Source organism: Hibiscus syriacus, unplaced genomic scaffold (genome assembly GCF_006381635.1).
Source record: "Hibiscus syriacus cultivar Baekdansim isolate YM2019G1 unplaced genomic scaffold, ASM638163v2 tig00116997_pilon, whole genome shotgun sequence".
NCBI lineage: Eukaryota > Viridiplantae > Streptophyta > Magnoliopsida > Malvales > Malvaceae > Hibiscus > Hibiscus syriacus.
This window is the reverse complement of record NW_024063513.1, coordinates 251,858-274,477: the sequence shown is the minus strand read 5'-3', so window position 1 is coordinate 274,477 and position 22,620 is coordinate 251,858. Positions and strand designations below refer to the sequence as shown.

The 22,620-nt window shown below is 34.8% G+C and overlaps 4 protein-coding genes across 4 annotated transcripts; all 4 read left to right on the top strand.

Moving 5' to 3' along the window:
- The first annotated feature begins 802 nt into the window (after positions 1-802).
- LOC120194528 lies at positions 803-3,686 on the top strand. Its single transcript, XM_039196803.1, has 4 exons — positions 803-1,183; positions 1,278-1,392; positions 1,680-1,794; positions 1,961-3,686. Exons 1-4 carry the CDS (start codon positions 1,083-1,085, stop codon positions 2,521-2,523), a joined length of 894 nt encoding a protein of 297 aa, XP_039052734.1. The 5' UTR covers positions 803-1,082; the 3' UTR covers positions 2,524-3,686.
- Positions 3,687-7,853: 4,167 nt separating this feature from the next.
- LOC120194433 (G-type lectin S-receptor-like serine/threonine-protein kinase SD2-5) lies at positions 7,854-8,992 on the top strand. Its single transcript, XM_039196747.1, has one exon. The coding sequence runs from the start codon at positions 7,884-7,886 to the stop codon at positions 8,625-8,627; it is 744 nt and encodes a 247-aa protein (XP_039052678.1). The 5' UTR covers positions 7,854-7,883; the 3' UTR covers positions 8,628-8,992.
- Positions 8,022-10,467, top strand: LOC120194432 (G-type lectin S-receptor-like serine/threonine-protein kinase SD2-5). The gene has a single exon (XM_039196746.1). The coding sequence runs from the start codon at positions 9,003-9,005 to the stop codon at positions 10,389-10,391; it is 1,389 nt and encodes a 462-aa protein (XP_039052677.1). The 5' UTR covers positions 8,022-9,002; the 3' UTR covers positions 10,392-10,467.
- An 8,033-nt stretch (positions 10,468-18,500) lies between these two features.
- On the top strand, positions 18,501-22,310 carry LOC120193966 (protein WVD2-like 5). Its single transcript, XM_039196376.1, has 9 exons — positions 18,501-18,764; positions 19,346-19,583; positions 19,665-19,907; positions 20,014-20,054; positions 20,263-20,331; positions 20,476-20,575; positions 20,659-20,730; positions 20,810-20,920; positions 21,556-22,310. The coding sequence occupies exons 2-9, from the start codon at positions 19,350-19,352 to the stop codon at positions 22,042-22,044; spliced, it is 1,359 nt and encodes a 452-aa protein (XP_039052307.1). The 5' UTR covers positions 18,501-18,764; positions 19,346-19,349; the 3' UTR covers positions 22,045-22,310.
- The last annotated feature ends 310 nt before the right edge of the window (positions 22,311-22,620 follow it).

The following is a 22,620-nucleotide window of genomic DNA, read 5'->3' as shown; positions in this document are numbered from 1 at the left end:
ATGAATGAATTTTCATTAGCAACATAAAATTTCTTTAAAGATTTCACCAGCATATAGAACCTTCAATTGAGTGGCATTATTTTGTTAGATTATTATTATTTCGCAAGGATATCTTAATTGGCACTGTTTGTTTTATTTGGATTAGGTGAAGTGAGGGGGGTTTCAGAGAGTAGCATGAGAGATGACAATGGGGAGCAGGCAGGCATGTTTGCAGAAGAAAGTATGGGGGTGAAGGGCACCAGTTGAGGCCACCATGTGTTTGGTGCAAAGGGTGTGAGAAATGTGATGGAGAATTTGCTTGATAGGGTTAAGTGTTTATAGAGGAAGGACATGACATAGGGGGCAAGAGGTTGGGGTTACATAGATATGCCACCGACAGTGACAATGTTATCAATTCATCAACCATCACCACCACACTACTACTACCCTTTGTATTTTGTATGTATGGTTAGGACAAGAAGATACATGGTAGTAGTAAAAGGACAGTAAAAATAAACACAATTATAAAAAAATATTATTGGAAAAAAAGGTATAGAGAGAATCCTGGGCAGTCAAAATAAACACAATTAACATGTAAAAGGACAGTAAAAATAAACACAATTATAAAAAAATATTATTGGGAAAAAGGTATAGAGAGACTCCTGGGCAGTCAAAATAAACACAATTAAAAAAATATTATTAGAAAAAGGTAGAGATAGACTCCTGGGGCTGGGGGAAACAGGCATGTGGATAACTGGGGGACACACCAAGACTCATCAATTAAACTCTCCTTAAAATGATTTTGAGACAAAAGATACAGGAAAAGGAAGCCACTCCCCGTTTTCTTTTATTTTTCTATCTTTCACTGCTTAATGTCTTTTATTTGCCACAATACTGCATTCTGTTTCTGGGGGGCGGTGTATGAAAAAGGAAAACCAAAAAGCATAAGCTTTTCCTGAGTAGATCTACTAACAAGTTTTCTATACATCCTGGTGGCCTTGGCTAAGCCTTTGTTTTTGTTTCTCTTTGAAGAAGCAAAGGGCTTTTTTTTCTTCTCTTTCTTTCTTTTTTTCTTTCTTCTTCAGTAAAAGGAATCATTGAAGATGCCTAGACTAGGTCCAAGACCGTATATCTGTGAAAGAAGAGCTTGGCACAGTGATAGACACCAACCCATGAGAGGTTCTCTCATTCAAGAAATTTTCAGGTCTTCCCCCCACTCTTACTTTTTGTATTTTTTTTCATGTAAATGTATTTCTACTAAGTTGTTTCCTTTTTTTATGTGTATTTGGATTTTTTAGAGTTGTTAATGAGATTCATAGCTCAGCAACTAAGAAGAACAAGGAATGGCAAGAGAAACTCCCTGTTGTTGTCTTAAAAGCAGAAGAAATTATGTATTCTAAAGCCAATTCCGAGGTAAATTTTTGCACTTTTTTGTTGAAATTCAGCACTGTTTATCTTTCTTCCTCTGCTATGCCATTTTAAGTTTCGCTGAAAAGGACAAGCCTTGATCATGATATTTTATGTTGTTTTTTGCTAATTGATGAGTTAAAACGTTCACAATTTTGTTACCTGTTTTTTGCTTGTATATCTGGGAAGCATACCAAGCATGTTTATAGTATTATCTTCTTCTTTAGGTAAAGGGATGAGATTGGTTATGTCAAACTCATATTTTTTTTTTTTGCAATCTAATTATTCCATAGGCTGAGTACATGGAAATTAAAACCCTCTGGGATCGAACCAATGATGCCATTAACACGATCATTAGGCTTGATGAGAGTACTGAAACTGGAGAGTTTATTCAACCTTGTATTGAAGGTACTCTCAATTTTGCACCTAATTTCCTCTGTTTGAATTTGAAGCCAAATATTTGCATATTTACTATTGGTTTTTTGTTGCTTCTGGCTTTAATTATGAACATAACTTGCTTCAAATTGTACCTTTTTTTTCTGAGATGTAATATTTCTATTTTATTGTTGGCTAGCTGCTCTTAATTTAGGCTGCGCTGCAAGAAGAACTTTGAGGAGTCAACGCAATTGCAGTCCGAGGTATTACCTTAACCCGGGCACACAAGAAGCAGGGAACACTACTCAAGGAAATCTCTTAACTAATTCACACTGCATGTCCGGTTATTCTGGATTCATAAAACATACAACCATGAATGTGGCACATATGGGCACTGATGCTCAGAAACACGTTGCTCAGATCGTTGACCGTGTCACCAACAAGTTCTCTTTTCCATCTAAGAATGGTTTTCTTCCTAGTAATGCGGAGAAGCATGCTCTAACTATGTATTCGGTTTATCCTCTTTTCTATGGGAACCACCCTAAAGTTGAAGAACTGCAGCATAGCTATGGAATCTCCCCGAAGTCAATTACCAACATAGTAGAATCCGATAAGATGGGTGTCATTTGTGACATCTTCTCTCCTGATGTGGACTCTTCGAGTAAGATAAACCAGACAGATGTTAGAAATATTTCTAACAATCCACATGAAATTACCTGTGATCTATCGTTGCGTTTGGGCCCCTTTCAACACCTTGCCTGAGTGCTGGAAACAGTCAACCCAAGGAAATTGAAAATAGTGGTTCCACCTTTCTAGAGTGGAACAGATTCAGTCATCTTACACCACCAATTGATAAAAGTTTATCTTCCTTTCGAAGGAGCAACCGAGATGCCCCCTTCAATTCATTTTCAAACAAATTGAGCCTTGAAGGTGGACATATGAATGTAGATGCAACATTGAGCAAACGAAAGGCAGTTTATGCTCCACCAGTCGATCAACGATTCTGTTTGCCTTAAAAGCTTCCTCGCTGCGATTTAACTGGAAGAATATAGTGTGTAGGATCCTAGATCGTCCTTTAAGACCATTAACTGTCTTGGTGAGTATGTGCTGCTGAAGCTCTTTTCCTTGTTTTGCCTTTTTTTGTAGTTAAAGTTATGTGTGGATGAGCAGTGTGTTAAAATGTTGCAAGAATGTTAGGGTTGCAATATGTGAATGAGTTTAGTTGGAATCACCAACAAAATGACTGAAGAGACTCTTGACCTGTGACGTACAAAGTATGTTGTCTTACATTTTTCTGCTTGTAGAAACATAACTCTTATCATGTTCACTTTTGATACACCATTCCATCTGTCTGGACCAAAATATATTTGGTAAAAACTCACCCTTTAAAAACAGTTAACTGGAAAAGCATGAGAATGTAAACTTAGCCGTATGCTTTTCGTGTGGTTGTGACACACCGACTTTATATTATCATGTATGATTTGTTAGATTTAAGATGAAGGGAAAATGTAAATAAATGTGAATCTGAAGAGAAAAATGTTGGTTTGTAGGACTAAGGGGACAAGGGTGTCTGCAAAGATCTAACCGGTATTATTTCGGGGTCAATATTCTTGATGCCTGATGTGTGGACCCTTTATGGTCGGTGTAATTAGGAAGGGTAGAAATCATTGATGGATGACTGGTGAGTGTGCTTTGTTTTTCGTTTCTTTTCTTTTGAGTTTTGGATGTAGTAGTGGGTTTGTGGCTACTTTTTTTTTAATGAGGTATGCTTTTTTTTTTGTATTGGCTGCTGCCAGTGGTGGGGTCAGACTCTAAATCTTTTTTGTTTTCCTTTGGTTTCATCAACCTTGAATGTGGTGGAGAATATGAACCTTTCTGGTGATGTTATTTTGTCTTAAAAAAAAGTTTAGGGTATCTAGTTTCTTGGCATCAGAGCTTGGAACCGTCCGACTCTTGTCCCTTAATCCATGAGAGGCTCCAATTGGGAACTTCTGAAGAGAGAGTATACAAGTTGTGCCTTATTCTCTTCCCAGTTATTTGATAACAAAATAATGAGAATCTATACAAACTACGTAAATTTCTATTACTATCACTCTTGGAGGATAATCTGTAAATTTTTATGTAAATCTCATTTGAGTCTTAGGTATGATATGGTTTTGGATTAGAGAGTCATCTTTGATCTAATCTTTTTTTTTTTTTTGTAAAAAACACAGAATAGAATAGAGATCAAATTCTAACACATTATAATCTCATTAACTTACGTGGCGAGTTGTTGAGAAAGCCTGATCTCCACCGTGCAGATTGGGCTTGCAAAAAATAATCTAGAAAAAACAGTAGGTATGAGGGTTTTGAATAATTGGGCCATTGGACTTGGTAATAATGCAAAGGTTCCATGGCAATTGGGAAACACTCACGTACGACGTTTTATTATACGGTTAAAATAAAGTGTTACCGGGTTTGTTATTATTTTAAATAACAAAAAATAAAAAAACCGGTAAAAAAATAACCTATAACATCATTATTTTAACCGGTTCTAATTACCTATATAGGTAAACACAGTAAACAAATTCGGTCAAAATAATAATGTTTTCGGTCATTTTTTTTTACCGATTTTGTTATTTTTCTACCCAAAATTCAAAACACGCATACAAGGGTTATCAACTTTGATTCACAAAGCTGAAGGTTTCAAAAGGTTTATAGCATTACCTAATGCATGCTTTTTGAACAAAAACCATTTTTTATGTTTTGTTTTGGGTTTTTTTTTCTTCAAACACGTCCACTAATCTTTCTTTCAAGCCAAGTAAAGACCTTTTGTCACCTGCAGCCTTCCTCAGTCTCCACCGGTTTGACCTTTTGGTCATGCCACCCTCCCTCACCGCGGTTGACTCTTCAACAAAAGGTTGTCAAAGATTTTCATGTCCATAATTATAAAATACTCTAATTAAAATAGAAAGATTAATTTCACGAAGTTATATTTAACAAAAACAATATATTTAATGTGAAAGTAAAGAAGAGTTGATTAGTGGTGATATGCATATACATATGAACACTCGACTTATCTTCAGAAATTAACGGAGTATAAAGTCTAAAGTTAACAGGTCCAAGTAATTTTGTGGTTTCTAGATGCTCTCCAATAATATAATGATTTCGTGGTTGTTGGGGTTCAAATAAGATGAGAATTTGATACACAGGAAGAAAAGTGACATCAACATGGTATCATAATGGATTTCCAACTCCAACAAGCTGCCCATATTCATGCACGATCGCCACTCGCCACTGAGTGCATGTGATCTGACGCATTTTTAACCTTAAACTTTGCAAAAGACAGAACCCCATGCACCGTGGTTGGGTAGTCACTCTTATCTAAAAATATAAAATTATCATATATTTTAGATTTTTTTTTATATATTTTATTAAAAATTTATTTCCACCTTTTAAAATTTTATATGTTTAAATTTACATCCCTTAACTTAAAATCATGCATCTATCCCTTCCTAATTACCTAACTCATGTCTAAACCCAGATTAAATAATGATGAGTAAAAGATAAGATTGATAATTAAGATGGATGTGAAATGATGGGAGCAGACCCGATATTAGCTCCATCATACATATCCATGCGAGAACCCCATGAGATGCTGTTTCTCTGCCACCGTGTGGCTTCATGGATCATCGATCGAGATTCAGGACAGATTACAGTATCAAAATCCCCATTGGTGCCACCTTACCCTCTTGTATTGACTTTGGCATCCAGCTACTAATAAATGGATTAATTTTATCCATGTAGTGATAAAAAAGATTAAATAAGGCTAAATTTTAATAGTGTTTGCGTCTACTATATATTTAATCTTTAATTTATTTATTTAATACATAGTTGGTACTGACATTTATGATCCATGTCAATTATTTCGTCAAGAGCAAGTACGAAAAACTATATAATAACAATGCTTTATTTTCTTTCTTTCAATTCCATGATAACCTTGTACAACTTTTGGTGGCAGCCTCCATTTTTCTTTTATAAAATTAAAAAAAAATACATTTTACAATCGGGCACGGCAACGACTAGTTAGTAAATATTGGTTTGTAAATTTCATCAAAGTCAGTGATCAAAATCCTTTAAATTATTCATTATAATTTTTATTTGAGTACGAAAAACTATATAATAACAATGCTTTATTTTCTTTCTTTCAATTCCATGATAACCTTGTACAACTTTTGGTGGCAGCCTCCCATTTTTCTTTTATAAATTAAAAAAAAATTTTTACATCGGGCACGGCAACGACTAGTTAGTAAATATTGGTTTGTAAATTTCATCAAAGTCAGTGATCAAAATCCTTTAAATTATTCATTATAATTTTTATTTGGGTTAACAAATTTCAGGATCTTCTCCACCTAACTCCACTGGGTTACAAGTTTTATTGCCTTTTGTTTAACCTAGGCTTAACTTAGTTAATTATCGACATATAACTTAAAATATTTATTATTTGATTTTATTTAAATTAAATCTGACTAAAAGTATAAAATGAAATTATGATTAATTCATATATTAGAATATGAATAATTTTATTTATTTTGCATATGAATAACTAATAACATGTTTTTCTTAATAAAATATTTTATATATAAAAACATTATTAACGGGTTATCGCAAAATATCCTTTTATATTTTTATTATAGTCTAAGTTGATATATCTCGAATATTATAGTATTAATAGTTCAAATATAATTCAAATACTATATTTTAAATTTACAACATAATGTCTAAATTTGACATTTTCACTATCAATATAATTAAAATTCTTTCATCACTAAGTATGATTAAGAAAATTTAAATAAAATTATAATATGTTGTATATTATTGTCATCGTGTCACCTTTAGTTTTTTATAGTCAACTTTCACTATCAATATAATTAAACTTCTTTCATCACTAAGTATGATTAAGAAAATTTAAATAAAAATATTATTCTATATTATCTCAACCAAAGAAAAGAATATTATATTTTCACAAATGAACCGAACAAAACTATTATTAAGGTTAATATATATTAAGTTGAAAACATTGCTCAGCTGATATTTATTAAAAAAAAGTTAAAAACTTTTTTATTTGGGATGTTTATTTGTATTGGTTGGGATTATTTTAATTAAAAAAAAATGAAGACAGTTATGTGTAGTTTTGTACATTCAACAGCCAACGGAGTTCCATCCCATGTTTTTGTGGCACGACACTTTTGACTAGTGCTTCTTTTCACTTCTCTTACATTCATTTATTGGATGTATCAACCCAACCCCACCCCATGCTTTTTGACAGTTTCTATATCATCTTTGGAAGACCAAAACATCAGTGAACACAAAATGAAAACAATTTTCTAAACCAATATATATATATATATATAAATACAACAGCTTGTATGGGATGGAAAAGGCAGCTCTGATCTCCCTTCAACTCCATGACAGAAGCAGAAACAGATTTAGGAAAAGGCCAGAGACCCATGTTTGCAGATGCACTTGTTTATGCAATCTCATCCAACAAAATGTGCGACCCACCCCTTTTCTTTCATCTTCGATCTTCTCTTCACTCTCTCCTTCATAGGTAATTGCTGGTGTAAACAGGGGAGTACTTCTGTTCTGAGTTCGCTTCTCCTTCTACTGATGTTTGCGTTCATCCAAAAAGTCTTCCTTTCATGGCAAGGTGAAGAGCATCCATCGATTCTAGTCGCTCGGGTCTTTTTGTAAATTCCATTTCATGGTTAAATGAAGAGTGCCATCACTTATAGCTGGCTCTTTTGATTCTCTTCCTTCAATTTTATTAATTTTTTTCCCGTTTGAGCTGGTGACAGATCAATAGTCTGGTTTCTCACCCCTGAACTGAAGTTTATGCTTTGTATTTCAAAATCCAGAGTTTGTTGAATATTTAACTTAAATATGTCTACATCTTCAAATCTGCTACCTCCATAGCTTAATGATGTTTTGAGAGGAGTTTAGTGGATTGATTTTCTGAAACCCAGAAATTATTGTTGACTAGAAAACCTGTTTTTATTTTCTATATATCCTCTTTGGTTCTAGCCTCTTAGGATAAAAAAATATTCTCTCTTTTTTTTTGGGTTATTTTGTTGTTGTCTGCTATGAAAACTCCTTGTTTTGGTTCTCAACTTGGTAGTTTTCTAATGGGAAGTAGGGGTTTTCTTCATTTGCTGGGATTTTTTGCACTCTCTGGCCTTTTCCTCTCTGAAATCTGTATAGCTAGCATTCGAAGAATTGGGTCGATTGAACCGGGTTTTCAAGGAACTCAAATGGATTGGATCGACAATGATGGGTTGTTTCTTGTATCTAACAACTCAGAATTTGGTTTTGGCCTCACCACTACCTCAGATGTCACATTGTTTCTCCTTGTTGTCGTGCACATGGAGACCACAAAAGTGATCTGGGCAGCTAACCGGAACGTTCTTGTTTCGAATTCTGATCCCTTTGTTTTTGACAAGAACGGCAACGTGTTATTGCAGAAAGGAGGAAAAGTTGTTTGGACGACAAATACCGGTGATAAAGGAGTTTCAGCAATGGTGTTGCTGGATTCAGGGAACTTGGTTTTGCAAGGGAATGATGGCACGCTAATATGGCAGAGTTTTGCTCATCCTTCCAATACCCTCGTTATGGACCAAGAGTTTAGAGAAGGAATGAGACTTGTAAGTGATTCTAGCCCCAGTAACCTGAGCTATATTCTCGAGATCAAGTCCGGCGACATGATTCTTTCAGCAGGTTACTCAACCCCACAGCCGTACTGGTCAATGGGGAAGGACACACGAAGAAACATTAATAAGAATGGTGGGGTGGTCACTTCAGCATCCATTGATAGAAATTCATGGAGTTAATTTGACGAAAGCAAAGCCTTGTTGTGGCAATTTACAATCTCGGATCCTACTGATGCAAACGCCACTTGGATTGCAGTGTTGGGAAGTGATGGCTTTATATCTTTCTTCAATCTCCATGCTAAAGGGTCAACGGCATCGACTAAGATCCCGGACGATCCTTGTGGCACACCAGAAGCTTGCCAGCCATATTTTGTTTGTTCAGGACCTTCAGGCAACACCAGATGCCAGTGTCCGTCACCGCTTAGTTCAAGCGCCTGCAAAACAGGCATTGACTCTCCTTGCAGTCAGGGAAAGGAATCTGTAAGCCTTGTAGATGCCGGAACCGGGCTAGATTATTTTGCAGTCAACTATGTTTCTCCATCGTCGAATACCGATATGAGCAGTTGCAAAGAATCCTGCTTGAGTAATTGTTCTTGTATGGCTATGTTCTATGAAAACAGCTCGAGGAATTGTTTCCTTTTTGACCAGGTTGGTAGCTTCCAAAACTCTAACCAGGGGTCTGCTTTAGTTGCTTTTGTCAAAATGTCAAGCAATGGAAATGGTGTAGGGGATGGCGGCGGCGGCAAGAAAAGCTTCCCATATGTTGTGATTATAGCTGTAACTACGGTTCTTGTCAGTTTGGGCTTAATCTTTGTGGCATATCGATACTACAATAGGAAGAAGAAAATGCCTGGATCTCCTGATGATACCTCAGAAGAGGATAACTTCTTGGAGGCATTAACTGGGATGCCAACTCGTTTCACTTACAATGACCTTCGGACCGCCACTAATAACTTCTCGGTTAAGCTCGGGCATGGAGGATTTGGCTCAGTGTACCGAGGGACTCTTCCGGATGGAACTCAAGTAGCTGTGAAGAAACTGGAAAACATCGGTCAAGGAAAGAAAGAATTTCGAGCTGAAGTCGGTATTATCGGCAGTATCCATCACGTGCACCTGGTGAGATTGAAAGGATTTTGTGCTGAAGGAAACTATCGACTTCTTGCTTATGAATACATGGCAAATGGTTCCTTAGAAAGATGGATCTTCAAGAGAAACAGAGAAGATGCGCTGCTGGATTGGGGAACAAGATTCAATATCGCAGTAGGAACAGCTAAAGGGTTAGCTTATCTCCATCAAGATTGTGATGCAAAGATTGTGCATTGTGACATAAAGCCAGAGAATGTATTGCTTGATGACAATTTCCTAGCCAAAGTCTCGGATTTCGGCTTGGCTAAGCTGATGACTCGAGAGCAAAGCCATGTTTTCACCACCCTAAGGGGCACCAGAGGGTACCTTGCACCCGAGTGGATCACAAACTACGCGATATCAGAGAAGAGCGACGTTTACAGCTACGGCATGTTGCTATTGGAAATCATCGGCGGAAGGAAAAACTTCGATCCTGGAGAATCTTCAGAGAAATCCTATTTGCCATCCTATGCTTTCAAGATGTTAGACGAAGGGAAGCCGGGAGATATCCTTGATTCGAGGCTGACCATAGCAGGGGAAGATGAGAGAGTTTATACTGCAATCAAAGTTGCATTATGGTGCATACAAGAAGATATGCATTTAAGGCCATCCATGACAAAAGTCGTTCAAATGCTAGAAGGTCTCTCCCAAGTTTCAAAGCCACCAATGTCATCTCCATTAGGATCTCGCCTTTATTCGAGTTTCTTCAAATCAATGACGATGAGCGGAGAGGGCACGTCCTCGGCATCAGCCTCAGCACCATCGGACTGCAACAGCGATGCTTATCTTTCGGCTGTACGGCTTTCTGGTCCAAGATAACAATCACTTAAACGAGTAGAGGTTACTGGAATTATTCCATAGATTTTTATTATCAAATATGTTAAAAACATCTCATCTGGCATGTATATTTATTAGATTATTGTTAATTTTTTTTTGTAACATCAGCTATTAGCTATAATACAAGTCAAGGCCTAGTGTTGATTATAACTCTCCGGAATTATTTTTTTATGGGTCGTTGAAAAAAATTATTGGCACGTGGAGGGTCTCGCCCAAATTATTTTTGGAGAGGGGTGAATGTTACGGTACTCGTCCGAGGACGCCAGGATCGTCATGTGTCATTGGAAGATGCAACGACTGCAATGCGTCTCATACCTTCTTATTTTGAAAGTCTTGGAATTGTAGCCAAGGATTTAAATAGCGGTCGCAGTCGCGTCATATTTATCGTGATTGTAAACATAACAGATATCATCGTGATCATTGCAGGTATCGCAGTTTTGAATTTTTTTTAAATTTCGCACAACTTATCTTAAAAAATAATAATTATAATTATAATGAGTCATTTTTAATGATGTTTAAAATGTTTTCTAAACGATAATTAAATATATATAATATAATTTAACAAAATAGAAGACATAAAAAACCCGATGATAGGATAAGATAATTAATGATGAGTTGATGATATTGTGAATACATTATTATTTAAAAGAAATAAGATATTCAATCATTAAAGTAAGAACGCATAAGTATGATGTATAATAAATAAAGCAACAACACGACTAAATTGAATAAAATATGATATATTGAATAGAATTAAAATAGAAGTATAAACTTAAAGAACACAAACTTATGACTAAATTAATTAAAAACTAAAGTTTACATTCTAAAGTAATAATTAAATTATAAATTGTAAAAGGTGAGATGATTGATAAATTAATCTATCCCTTAAAAATATATTTAAGAATTTATTTAAAAAATAAAAAGGGAAACGGGAAATGGGAGTGGGCGACCGTATATACTTACTGTTTTTTTGAATTAAAAACCAAACATAAAAACTAAAGAAATTTCCAGAAGCTGTTTAATATTCTAATATAATTCTCTTCAAGTCTCTACTTCTAGGTCTCCTCACTTTCAAGTTTCACCCTTTTGTTTTTCACAGGAACGTCCACTCTACCATATTCTTTATTGGCGACGAAGTTTATCAGACTCAAGATTTTCCCCAAAACAGTTTTGTTTTACCAGCTTGTCGCCTTTCCGGTTTGATCTTTGCCTTGGTGAGTGGTGAATGGTGAGTCTTGCCCGATGATGTGCTCTCTATTTTTTTATAGTTTAAAAGTTTTTTTGGGTGAGAATTCTAGCATTTTTTTACGTTTTTTACCCGATGGTGAGTCTTCCAAGTTCGATCTTTGCGTTTTTGGATGAGAATTCCAACTTTTTTACATTCTTTTTTATTTTTTTCATTAACGGTTGAAAAACGGAAATAGTGTCCTATTATCGGCGCTATCCACCTTTACCCCGCTAATTTGAGGGTGCGATGAACCACTATCGACGTGAATCTGCTATCCACCGCTATACTAGTTAATATCGTTTCAGACCACGACACAATTGCAAAATAATGGGCGTTGTTGCTTTTGCGTTCCGTTATTTTAATCCTTGAGCACTTACCAATGAGGCCCTATCGATTAGTATTACACAAAAGAAATCAATTATAAACACTAATACAATTAGACCTACCAATCATAGACAAACTTGGGATTTGTGATCCCAGATAAGATCGGTTCAGGATCATGTGATCCTTTTCTATCATATAGGAAGGGTTGTTGTACAAAATGTACTTCTAAGTAATTTCCCTTTAGATCCTATATCTATATATACGAAGAAGAAATCATGTAACGAAGGGGATTCTTATTTGTACAAATGATATTTCGAGCATGGAACGAGCATGAAGAAATTAACAATACTTCTTTATCTTTTGAGTTGTTTTGTCAGATCGGTCGCTCAAGACCTTTGATCTCTACCCAGACCCGATGAAAAAAATGGGATCACTTCTTATGGTTTCGTTGAGAATGATTCTAATCTAGTTCATGGACTATTAGAAGTAGAAGGTGCTCTGGTGGGATCCTCATGGACAAAAAAGATTACGGTCAGTTTGATAATGATCGAATGACATTGTTTCTTCTGTTTGAATTGGGGAATCCCTTATATATGATGCAAAATAGATATTGTTCTATCGTTGATCAGAGAAATCTCTATGAAAAATACGAATCGGAGTTTCAAGAATACATAAATAAAAAAATAATGAACTTGCAAAATTGACGTGTTTATCATAAAGAGAATCGTTGTTCTTGACCCTGCTTCACCTTAATTGCTATTTGAACAAGTCAAAGTCATGTCTTGCTCTAAGTGGGGATATCATTTCTCTTCTGCATGTCCATGGAGTTTTGAAATATCCAAACATCTCAGAGATAAATAGAGAGGTAAGAATTTATCAACGAACTGCATTCTTTCGTATACGTCAGGAGTCTATTGGTGAGAAGGGGTTGGGGAAAGCTTGAACCCAATTCCTACAGTGATGAATATAAGCGCAATTGAAATTCCTAGGGAGTTATACATTTGTGTATTGATAAGACCATTCACTATTTCTTGAAGCTCGGTCTCTACCCCAATGAACCATAAAGTTAAGAGAAACCATGAACCATAATAGAATAGCTTGCCCACCCATGAGTAAATATTTTGTAGTAGCCTCATTAGACTGTACATTATTCTTGTATATCCAGATAATAGGTAGGAGCATAAATTGAAACATTCTGGAGCTACAAAGATAGTTACTAAATCGTTAGCACCGCATAAAAACATTCCTCCTATCCCCTTCCCCTGATTCCGCCTACCTATATGAGATATTTTAAGAAATGAACATCCTTATTACTAGTAGGGTCTGGGGAAAGAATATGAAATGTGATTTCGCTATATTTTTTACCAGGAACAGGACCTATCACAAGAATATTTTTCTTAGTGTGACGATAGTTCTAGAAAGACAAATTGCCTATTTTTTTCTTTCATCTTGGGCGAGATACGATCAGGAGAGGCTAACTCAAACCCCTTCGATAAAATAAGAACAACACCCACGTTCAAAGCCCCTTTCTTACCATTAGCAAGAACTTCTTTCAGTTGCATATCATAAGGAATTCAAACAACCGCTTCAAATACAATATCAAGAAGTACTGCTTGTGAACCTCAATATATACGGGCTTATTAGCTAAATGACAATTGGCACATACAATACGCCCGGTTACTTCTCGTGATTTTCATACCCTTTTAGTGCAAAAATGGGATATGCATTTGAAATAGATGCCCGATTATTATATAGATCATGAGCGATACGAAAATGGATCGAGTAATCTCATTCTTTATCGCAGAAAAAAGTATTTCTAGTTGCATGGTCCAATAATTGATCCCGCAAATTTCTACAATAAAATTAGGTAGGTCACTAGTATAGTTCCATATCCACGATTCTACTATTTACTTTTACTGAAATACTTAAAACTGAAAAAAAATGTCTGAAATAGAGGAGTCTCCTTATGGGTAGAAAGAGTAAAATAAATACGACTATGCATGCTTCACTTATATAGAAAGTAAGGAAATATTATAATTGAATCCGTGAATCATTTTTCAGTCATTCATTGAATTATAAATAACTACAAGTGACGAAGATACACAATTTAAATAACGAAAGATCCAATATTTAAAAATTGTATCTAGAATGACAGGAAAGGTAGAAACAAGACCTGATATAGTTTGATCATTATGAGCAAAAATATTTGTAGATATAGCCAATCATTAGTTCTCGGCGAAGGGATTTGATACATAAATATGTTAATAAAAGAATAGAAAAAGATTTTATTGTGTCGCTTAAATTATATATGAATTCTTGAACCCAAGAGTTAATAATAAGAAGTTTTTATTCTCTAAAATAGACTAACCATGTAACATCCTCAATACCGGGTTAGTGACCAAATTATAAAGTTTCAGAAATTGGTGATTAAAGTAGGATAATTGAATAGTGCAATGATTTATTGGAAATATGATGAAGGTTATTCAGTAATTATTAAAGGAAATAAAGGGTAAATTGGTCATTGGATCAGAAAGATATTTATCTTTCTTTTAAGGGTTATAAAACACGTGGGATATGAGATAATTATCCAGAGTCTTCTTCTCCAGCTTCTTCTCTCCCGTAAGCCTCATTTAAAGGTGAGTTTAATTTAAGTTGTTTAATTCTTGGATTTATAAGTTGATTTTGATTCTTGGAGTATATAAGCTTAAGGAAAGCTTATATAAGCTTAAAACATCAAGAAGAGAGAATGAGAAAGGAATTTCTATTAAAAGATTAGAAATGAACTTTTGATATAGAAAGGTTTTTGAAATTCTAAGGATGAATTTGACTTGTCAATGGTTAAATTAAGAGATTTGGAGTGATAGAATTGGATTTAGATCATATAGAAAATTTGGTATGATTCTTGAATCTCATAAAGAAGATAGGATTTTGAGGATAAAGATGATTTACATGGATATAAGTTGGTTCAAGTTATAGTAGTTGAGTTTAATGTCAAAATAGGGGCTTAAAATAGAAGAATTAAGGGAAGAGTTGATGATTTACGTGTTAAAATGTCAGTTCTGGGCAATGTGCATCGATGCACATTCATTGTGCACCGATGCATCGATGATAAATACCAGAAATTGTTTAAGGTGCATCGATGCACATGCAGTGCATCGATGCATGATTTTAAATAGAAAACATCGAATAGGATTTATGCATCGATGCATAAGGAGTGCATCAATGCATCCCCATTAAATAAAAACATCGAATGCATTTTATGCACCGATGCACAAGTAGTGCATCGATGCATACATTCATTGAAAGAGGAAATGGGCTTTTCTCTTAGCCTAAGAAGTGACAGTTTAGAATATATCAATTGGATTATTGATATGAATCTGTGTATTGTTATGTAGAGATAGAAAGTGATCCGTTTCGGGACAATTGAGGAATTAGAATCGAATCAAAGCAAAGCTAAGGTGAGTGCAATTTATTTTGTACTTATTTTATTGAATTAACATTGGCTTGTGAGCCAGTGATGGAGTTACTATGGTAAGAAGTAACTTCTAAATTGTTATGTGATTACCATGTATGCATTAATACATAGAAATAGATGGATGCTATGTTATATGATTTATGCTTAAGTGGAAATGCAACATATGATATATGTTATTTGACATGACATGCATGGTTACATGAAAGAAAGCTATGTGACTACATGTATATGTGAAAGAAGCTATAAGCTTATATGCACATGTGATATACGTGATATGAATTACATGAAATGATTTACATGAATACATGTATTATATAATACATGTGATGATATGAGATATATGGTTACACATACATGTGATATGTGACAGAAGAAAGAACAAGTGATACGAAATGTATAAATAAATGCCCATATATATACGAGAGCTATAGGTATAGTTGGCATGCCAAGAGTCGAGGGTTTTACCTATGTCTTTCGAGACATATGGACAATATACCTATGTTCTAAGGAACATATGGACAGTTACCTAGGTTCTTTGGGACCTATGGACAGTTGCCGAGGTTCTTTATGACCTCTGGATAGTTACCGAGGTCTGTGTGACCTCTGGATAGCTCATTCGGGACATTTATACGAGCTGTGGTGACAGTATTAGTGCACAACCTCAGTGTACTCACATACCTCTATTCTCATAATATCATGGGCAATGAAATTGAAAGACAAATGAAAGTGAAAGTGATAAAAGAAGGTAAGTTGCATGTGTGCATGACCTGATTGTATATTGTTATCATACCATAGATTCATGCATATTGATATGTAGTGATTCAATGATATGAATGCACATACATGAATTATATGTGTTATATGATATATGGTAAGGGGAAAGGATTATTGATAGTGTTTGTATATATGTCTTTATTTATATGAAAATATGGTTATATTATATATTTTATATGCCTCACTAAGTCTATGACTTAGCGTGTAAGTGATTTACACGTAGGTACCAAGAACGAGAAGTGAAAGAATAGAAGTGGCAAAGACAGTATCATTACTAAAAGATCAGATCAAGTATTTGACAAAGTATGTATTGGTTATGTATAAAGTGTTGGCATGTAATAAGTCATTAAGTACGAGCACTCTGATCAAGTCTATTTTGTTTTAAATAAAGTTTTAAATTTCCCGGGATTTTTCTTAAGAGTCCACAATTTTTGTAGATGTGTTTCCGAGTATTCTTTTACCATTTCGTACAACAAGAAGAGTTCCTCTACTTCTATGAATTGTTCTAGAATAATATTTTCTTGAACATCATTCAAAAAGGTTTCGAATTGCCTAATATTCCACCAATTAGTAATCCAAGATTTTAGATTTTTATTAAATGAGAAAGATCCACCAAAGCAAAAATACTATAGATGCAAAAATACAACAGGAAGAGTTCCTCTGTTTTTTTATTCAGTGTTTAGTCCCTGAATCTAAAAAGAATACAAAAATAGAAAATAAGAATCCACTTTGAATTCAAATGTTCGAATGAAATATGTATATTATTGTTATATTGATATTGTTATTGTTTTCAGAGATTACGCTTCGACTCTTGCAAAGAACAGACTAACATGGTCAACCACCCAATTAATCCTCGTACTTACATACCTTTACTATATAAGATAGATCTCATTGTGAAAGATCTATTACTGAAATATTTATGAGTAGAGCCGAAGGGTGTGAACTGTATAAGTTACCAATTAAATGAAGAAATGGGCTATGGTGTATAGAGAGGGTCTCACTGTTTAAGAAATGAATAATTGGGAAGATGTATTAGAGAGGTCTCACTGTTTAAGAAATGAATAATTGGGAAGATGTATTGTATTCTCGGCGTCTTTCCCAGTATTGTAACATTCACCCATCTCCGAAAATAATTATGACGAGACCGTATACGAGCCAATATTTTTTTTTTCAACTCCGTTAGAAAAAATTGGCCTAACTCTCCTGGTCTGGCGGCCGTCAATGGTGAGTGCAAAAATTATTATTATTAATAAGATTATTAAAGTTGTTGAAATGATGAGATCATTAGGCTTGGGTAAAATTAGTAATAATATACAAGGTTGAAGATAGACTCCAACCAGCCATCTTTATCTTGGCTTAAAAGCCTTGCCATTTAGGTGATTCAGTTTATTAAAGCAAAGCAATGACTCTTGAGTTTGACTCTAATCGGTTTTCGCTACATTGCATTATGATTATCAAAGTGTCGCTAAAGTTAAATTTTTTTATTTATTCTACCAAAGAAAGAAAACACACACGCTCTTGGACAAGATATAGTGTAATTTGTAGGTAAAGTTTGTCCATTATAGATTATGAAATGTTTTATTTATAAATTTTAAATACAATCAAAATATGAAATAGATAAGAAATTATTTAATCAACCATCATATGATACAACAAGATGAGATGTTAGGTCTCTCAAGTACGACAAAAAAATTTAAATTCTAACGTTGGAAGAGTAAATTGAGTCGAACAAATCATTCATAATGATCTCTACAATATTATATTCAAATTAGCAGATCAATGAGTTGGCATCAATGATTATAAAAAATTATTTAATTAAAGAATTCAAAATTTGAATCTTTATATTATAAATGAAACAAACTAATTTTTTTTATTAAGTTAAGGTGATTATAAAGTAGTATATGTTCTAAATACTCTCGATCATTTGACAATGAGCGTTAAATCATTCCTTTAATTACTGAAGTAAGTTGTTTCGTACAAAATAAATTAATTTAAAAATTAACTCATTATATCTTTATAATATTCTATCTGAATAGGCAAAAAGGTATTTTAAATCATTAGAGATGATCAATTAATGGATCTAATAAAAAAATATTTCTTAGAATAATATGGTTAAAAATAAGTAATGGGGGGAGTGGGAGAACATATTTAGTTACTTTAACCGTCCGTAATTCTCCGAGGGGAAAAAACCGTATTTTTGTTAATCTAAAGGGGGGGGGGGGAACGTATTGTAATGGGGAGTGTTGTTTTCCTTGGAACAGAGTTTACCTGGAAATGGATTTGAAATCCGCTCGTATAAAATACCCTTCAGCCTTCAAAGAAATAATATTCGTACAACTATCACAGAAAAGGGGAAAAAAGTTCAAATTCCAATTAAATTTTAAATCAATAAAATTTTGAAGATCTTCCTGTTTAGGGGCTTAGATCCTTTACTCTTCACTGTTTGCCTTACTATCTTCCTTTTACTCAGATCCTTCGCATTTTCTATACTAATTTCTCTCATTAATCTTCTTCTGGGCTTCATGGAGTGTTGATTTATCGCGCGCTTTGTGAGGTAAGAAAGAAAACCAGAACAGATCTCTTTTATTTTTCTTTTCTGAATTTATTATCTGTTTGGTTCCTTTCCTAAGAAAGACTGAGGAATTTCATGTTTATTATTTGGTAAAAGTGGATAAATATGAAGCGAAATGTGTTGTTTGGTGGCGTTGTAGATCTCTGTGCTCATCGGAGCTTTGCTTTACATAAAGTCATTTTATTTTAACTCGGTTTTTTACTTATTAGATTCCGCCTTTTCTGCGCTTTTTTTTGGGGGCTTTTTGTTTGCTATTTTATGTGCAAATAATAGATCTAATTTACTGTTCTTTTGGCGCATTTTTCTTGAATGTTATATCAACAATGAATATTATAAACAGTTAGAAATTTTACAATATCCATATTTGATCTCTTTGAAAACTAAACATTGTTTGGGGGGAATAAAAAAGAAAAAGCGTCAACCAATCGGAGAGATATTTATCCTTTATGAAGCTGAAATAGATAGACGTGGAAAGACATAGACCAATTGAAATTTGTATTGCTCCAAGGGTTTTGAGAGATTTTAAATTAGGCTCACATTTTTGTTTGTTTTATTTTTATCAGATTGATGGATTCAGAAAATAACTTGTCTTCCTTTGGGCTTGAACCTGCCCAACAAAATGGTGTTTATCCACAACTTCGGGTGCCTGGGGATGATACTGGTTCAGATAATGTGTGTGGAAATGTTGAGGAAACCATTGAAACCTATTTGCAGAATGGAATGGATGACAATGGAGCAACTCAGGAAGCTAGAGAACGATTAAATGACTTGGTGGATAGCAGGGGATTGATTGATTCTGAGGTATTAAAAGTCTGATTATTCGAGTGCTTTTATTAATTAACATTGGTTTGATATCATATTCAGGAGTGTCTGTATTTGTAGGAACAAGAAATAAAAGATAATGTGAAGCAATCCAAACCTCAAAAGGTTCAAGGCAAGACTAAGAATGAGAAGCCATTTGGTCCCAAAACTGTTCATTCAGCTTTGGCGAAGAAAACCAAAGATGGAAAAAGTGCAGAGGTGAAATTAAAACTTTCAAATTGTGGTTCTGTTGCTACAAGTTCAGGTCTGAGTCTGCCTCAAAAAAACAGACCAGTTAATGAAAGACAGGCCAATGCATCTAAGGTTAGAGTTGTTACCATTTCCTTTTCTGATTGTTTTCCTTTTTCCCTTTTTCAATTATTGTTCCTGCCTTTTTGATTATTGCTTTTCTCCTCTCATCTTCCTACAGCAATCTGAAACCTCTGATGCAGCCTTCTCTGAAGGAACTACGTATGTTCTACTCGTGCTTATGCTTCAATTTATTAGCTTTCCGTTTTTTCATAAAGCCTTTTTGCCTTTATTATTGATTTCATTATCCAACTGAAGGGGGAAGTTCATAGTGATCACCTTTTATCTGTATATTTTCTCCTGAATCTTTATTGCTAGATGATGACAGTTTGTTCTCCTATCATTGTTGAGTTGTTCTATTGAATTACAGGGAGAGATCCAAGCTCAAGCCTCTCAAGAAAGAGCCTGTTACTAAATCTGAAGCAGACTCAGAGTCCTCGTATCCATTCTAGTTTGAATGTTTTTTGCATTACTTTCTGACTGGGACTGAGGTTTGAAATACGTTGATACTTGAGTTTCATTGGCACTGCACTCTATAGGCTTCTATTCACCATGTTTATGTTTATCCTTAATTGCTTCATAGAACTCCCACTTCAACTGATGCCAAACCTCGTAGGGTTGGTACTCTTCCAAATTATGGTTTCAGTTTCAAGTGTGGAGAACGGGCTGAGAAAAGGAAAGAGGTTGGTGCTTCTATTATGTTCTCAAGATATATTGTGTATTCCTGCAGCTCTTTAACTGAGGTCTTCAACATTGTATTGTGCAGTTCTACACTAAACTTGAGGAAAAGATTCATGCAAAGGAAGTAGAAAAGAGCAACTTGCAAGCTAAGTCCAAGGTGTTATTTTGTGAATCTGATGGTTTATGATCCAGAATTCATTCTTTCTTTTCATAATAATACTTCAATTTTCTCCTAGGAAACTCAAGAAGCTGAGATTAAGATGTTTAGGAAGAGTTTGCACTTTAAAGCAACTCCATTGCCAAGCTTCTATCAGGAACCTCCACCTTCTAAGGTGGAATTAAAGAAGGTTAGTTAAATTTTCTGAGAGTAAAATACTAGATGACCATTTCAATAAAGAAATTTGCATGAGAAAAAATATCTCGATATTTCATTTTTAATGACAATGGCATGTATATTCATTCATATTATTTTGTTTATTATATTCTTTTGGGTAGGGTAGGGCTGAAATGCTGAACATGCAGGTGCCTAGGTTATTTTCAAGGTTTTAGCTTTAGGTTTGCCACCTTTCCTGTTGTACACATTTCTTATTCAGCCATTTGCATGTCTCTCCTCATCATCCTACCAGAGCCATTTTCTTTTCTGCAAAACTCTGTTTTACATTGTTGAGTTGCAATTTTTATTTCTCCTTTCTCAACTCAACTGTCGTTGTTAGTTGTAGTTGATACATTTAGCTTTCATGGATGACTTTGAACTGAACTGCTTTAATTTGCTTTGGTCCAATCCTGACCTGACAAGCCAATTATTTGTGCTTTCCTGAGTGTGTGGACACATTAATCATTTTATGATAATATATTTCATGCTGTGTTTTGACCTACACTTGTTAACCGTATTATGATTTTATTTCTATTTTCCTATTCATGTGGCTGCATGGAGTTTCCCAAGATTATGCAACATTGATATTTTTTTATTGCCTTGATGCAGATACCAACAACAAGAGCTAAATCTCCAAAGCTTGGTCGAAGAAAAGGCACAACTCCTTTAAACTCTGATGGTAACAGCAATAGTGATCTTCAATTAGGCCGGCTAAGTTTGGATGAGAAAGCATCTCCGAGTGTCTCCTCCAAAGTAATTTCTCCTGTCCATACAAAAAAGCCGCAACGTAAATCACTTCCCAAATTGCCTTCTCAGAAGACTAGCTTGCCGAGTGCAAAAATAAAGGAAAATATATCTAAGGAATCCAATCAGATATCTCTAACTGAATCTAAAGCAACTACCGAGGGAAAGATAGACTCAGGCTCATCTAAGGTGACAAACAAGGAGAATGCAACCTTATCTAATGTGACAAATGAGGAATTATCCCCCGCTCAACAGCGGGGGTCGGTTTCTGGAGCTGATTCAGGTGGAAGTCAGCCTGACACTGATCAAGGGCTGGTGATCGGAAAGCAAGGACAGCTGGGGTTGGAACAATAGCTCTATTGCACTGAGCATGGATGTTCATGTACAAAGCTGTTGACCCCCTTTGTTTTGCGTAAATAAGAATGATGTCTCAACACTGAATCATTTGATGAATCGTGGCATGAAAAATTCCACATTATGGGTTATGATGTCGTCTTCTCCAAATATATTCAGCAGCAGCTTTGGTTGTTTCGTGTGTCAGCTTTGCAAAGCTTGTTGTTAGGATTGGTTCTCTCCTGTTTCACCCAACTCTGTCAATCCACCTTTACTACCAAGTTGTTCCAATACATGTTTTCACTTTTTAAGGATGGTTTATTGAATATATATATGGAAATTTTGGGGTAGTCTGATGATACATGATCCAACAGGGTGTATCCAAACCAAATGAAAACTTAGTATCGCTAGTCATATGCTCGGATTAAACTCGAGTCTTCTTGCGTGCCATGAATATGCCTTTGTTTTTTTTATAAATTTAGAGCCTACATTATTTGCAGACTATGAGCATCGGCCGATCAATCAACTTTCAGGTGGGGGGGGGGTAAATGGTTTTAATTCACTACATTATTTGTAAATAAAAAATATTTTTTATTC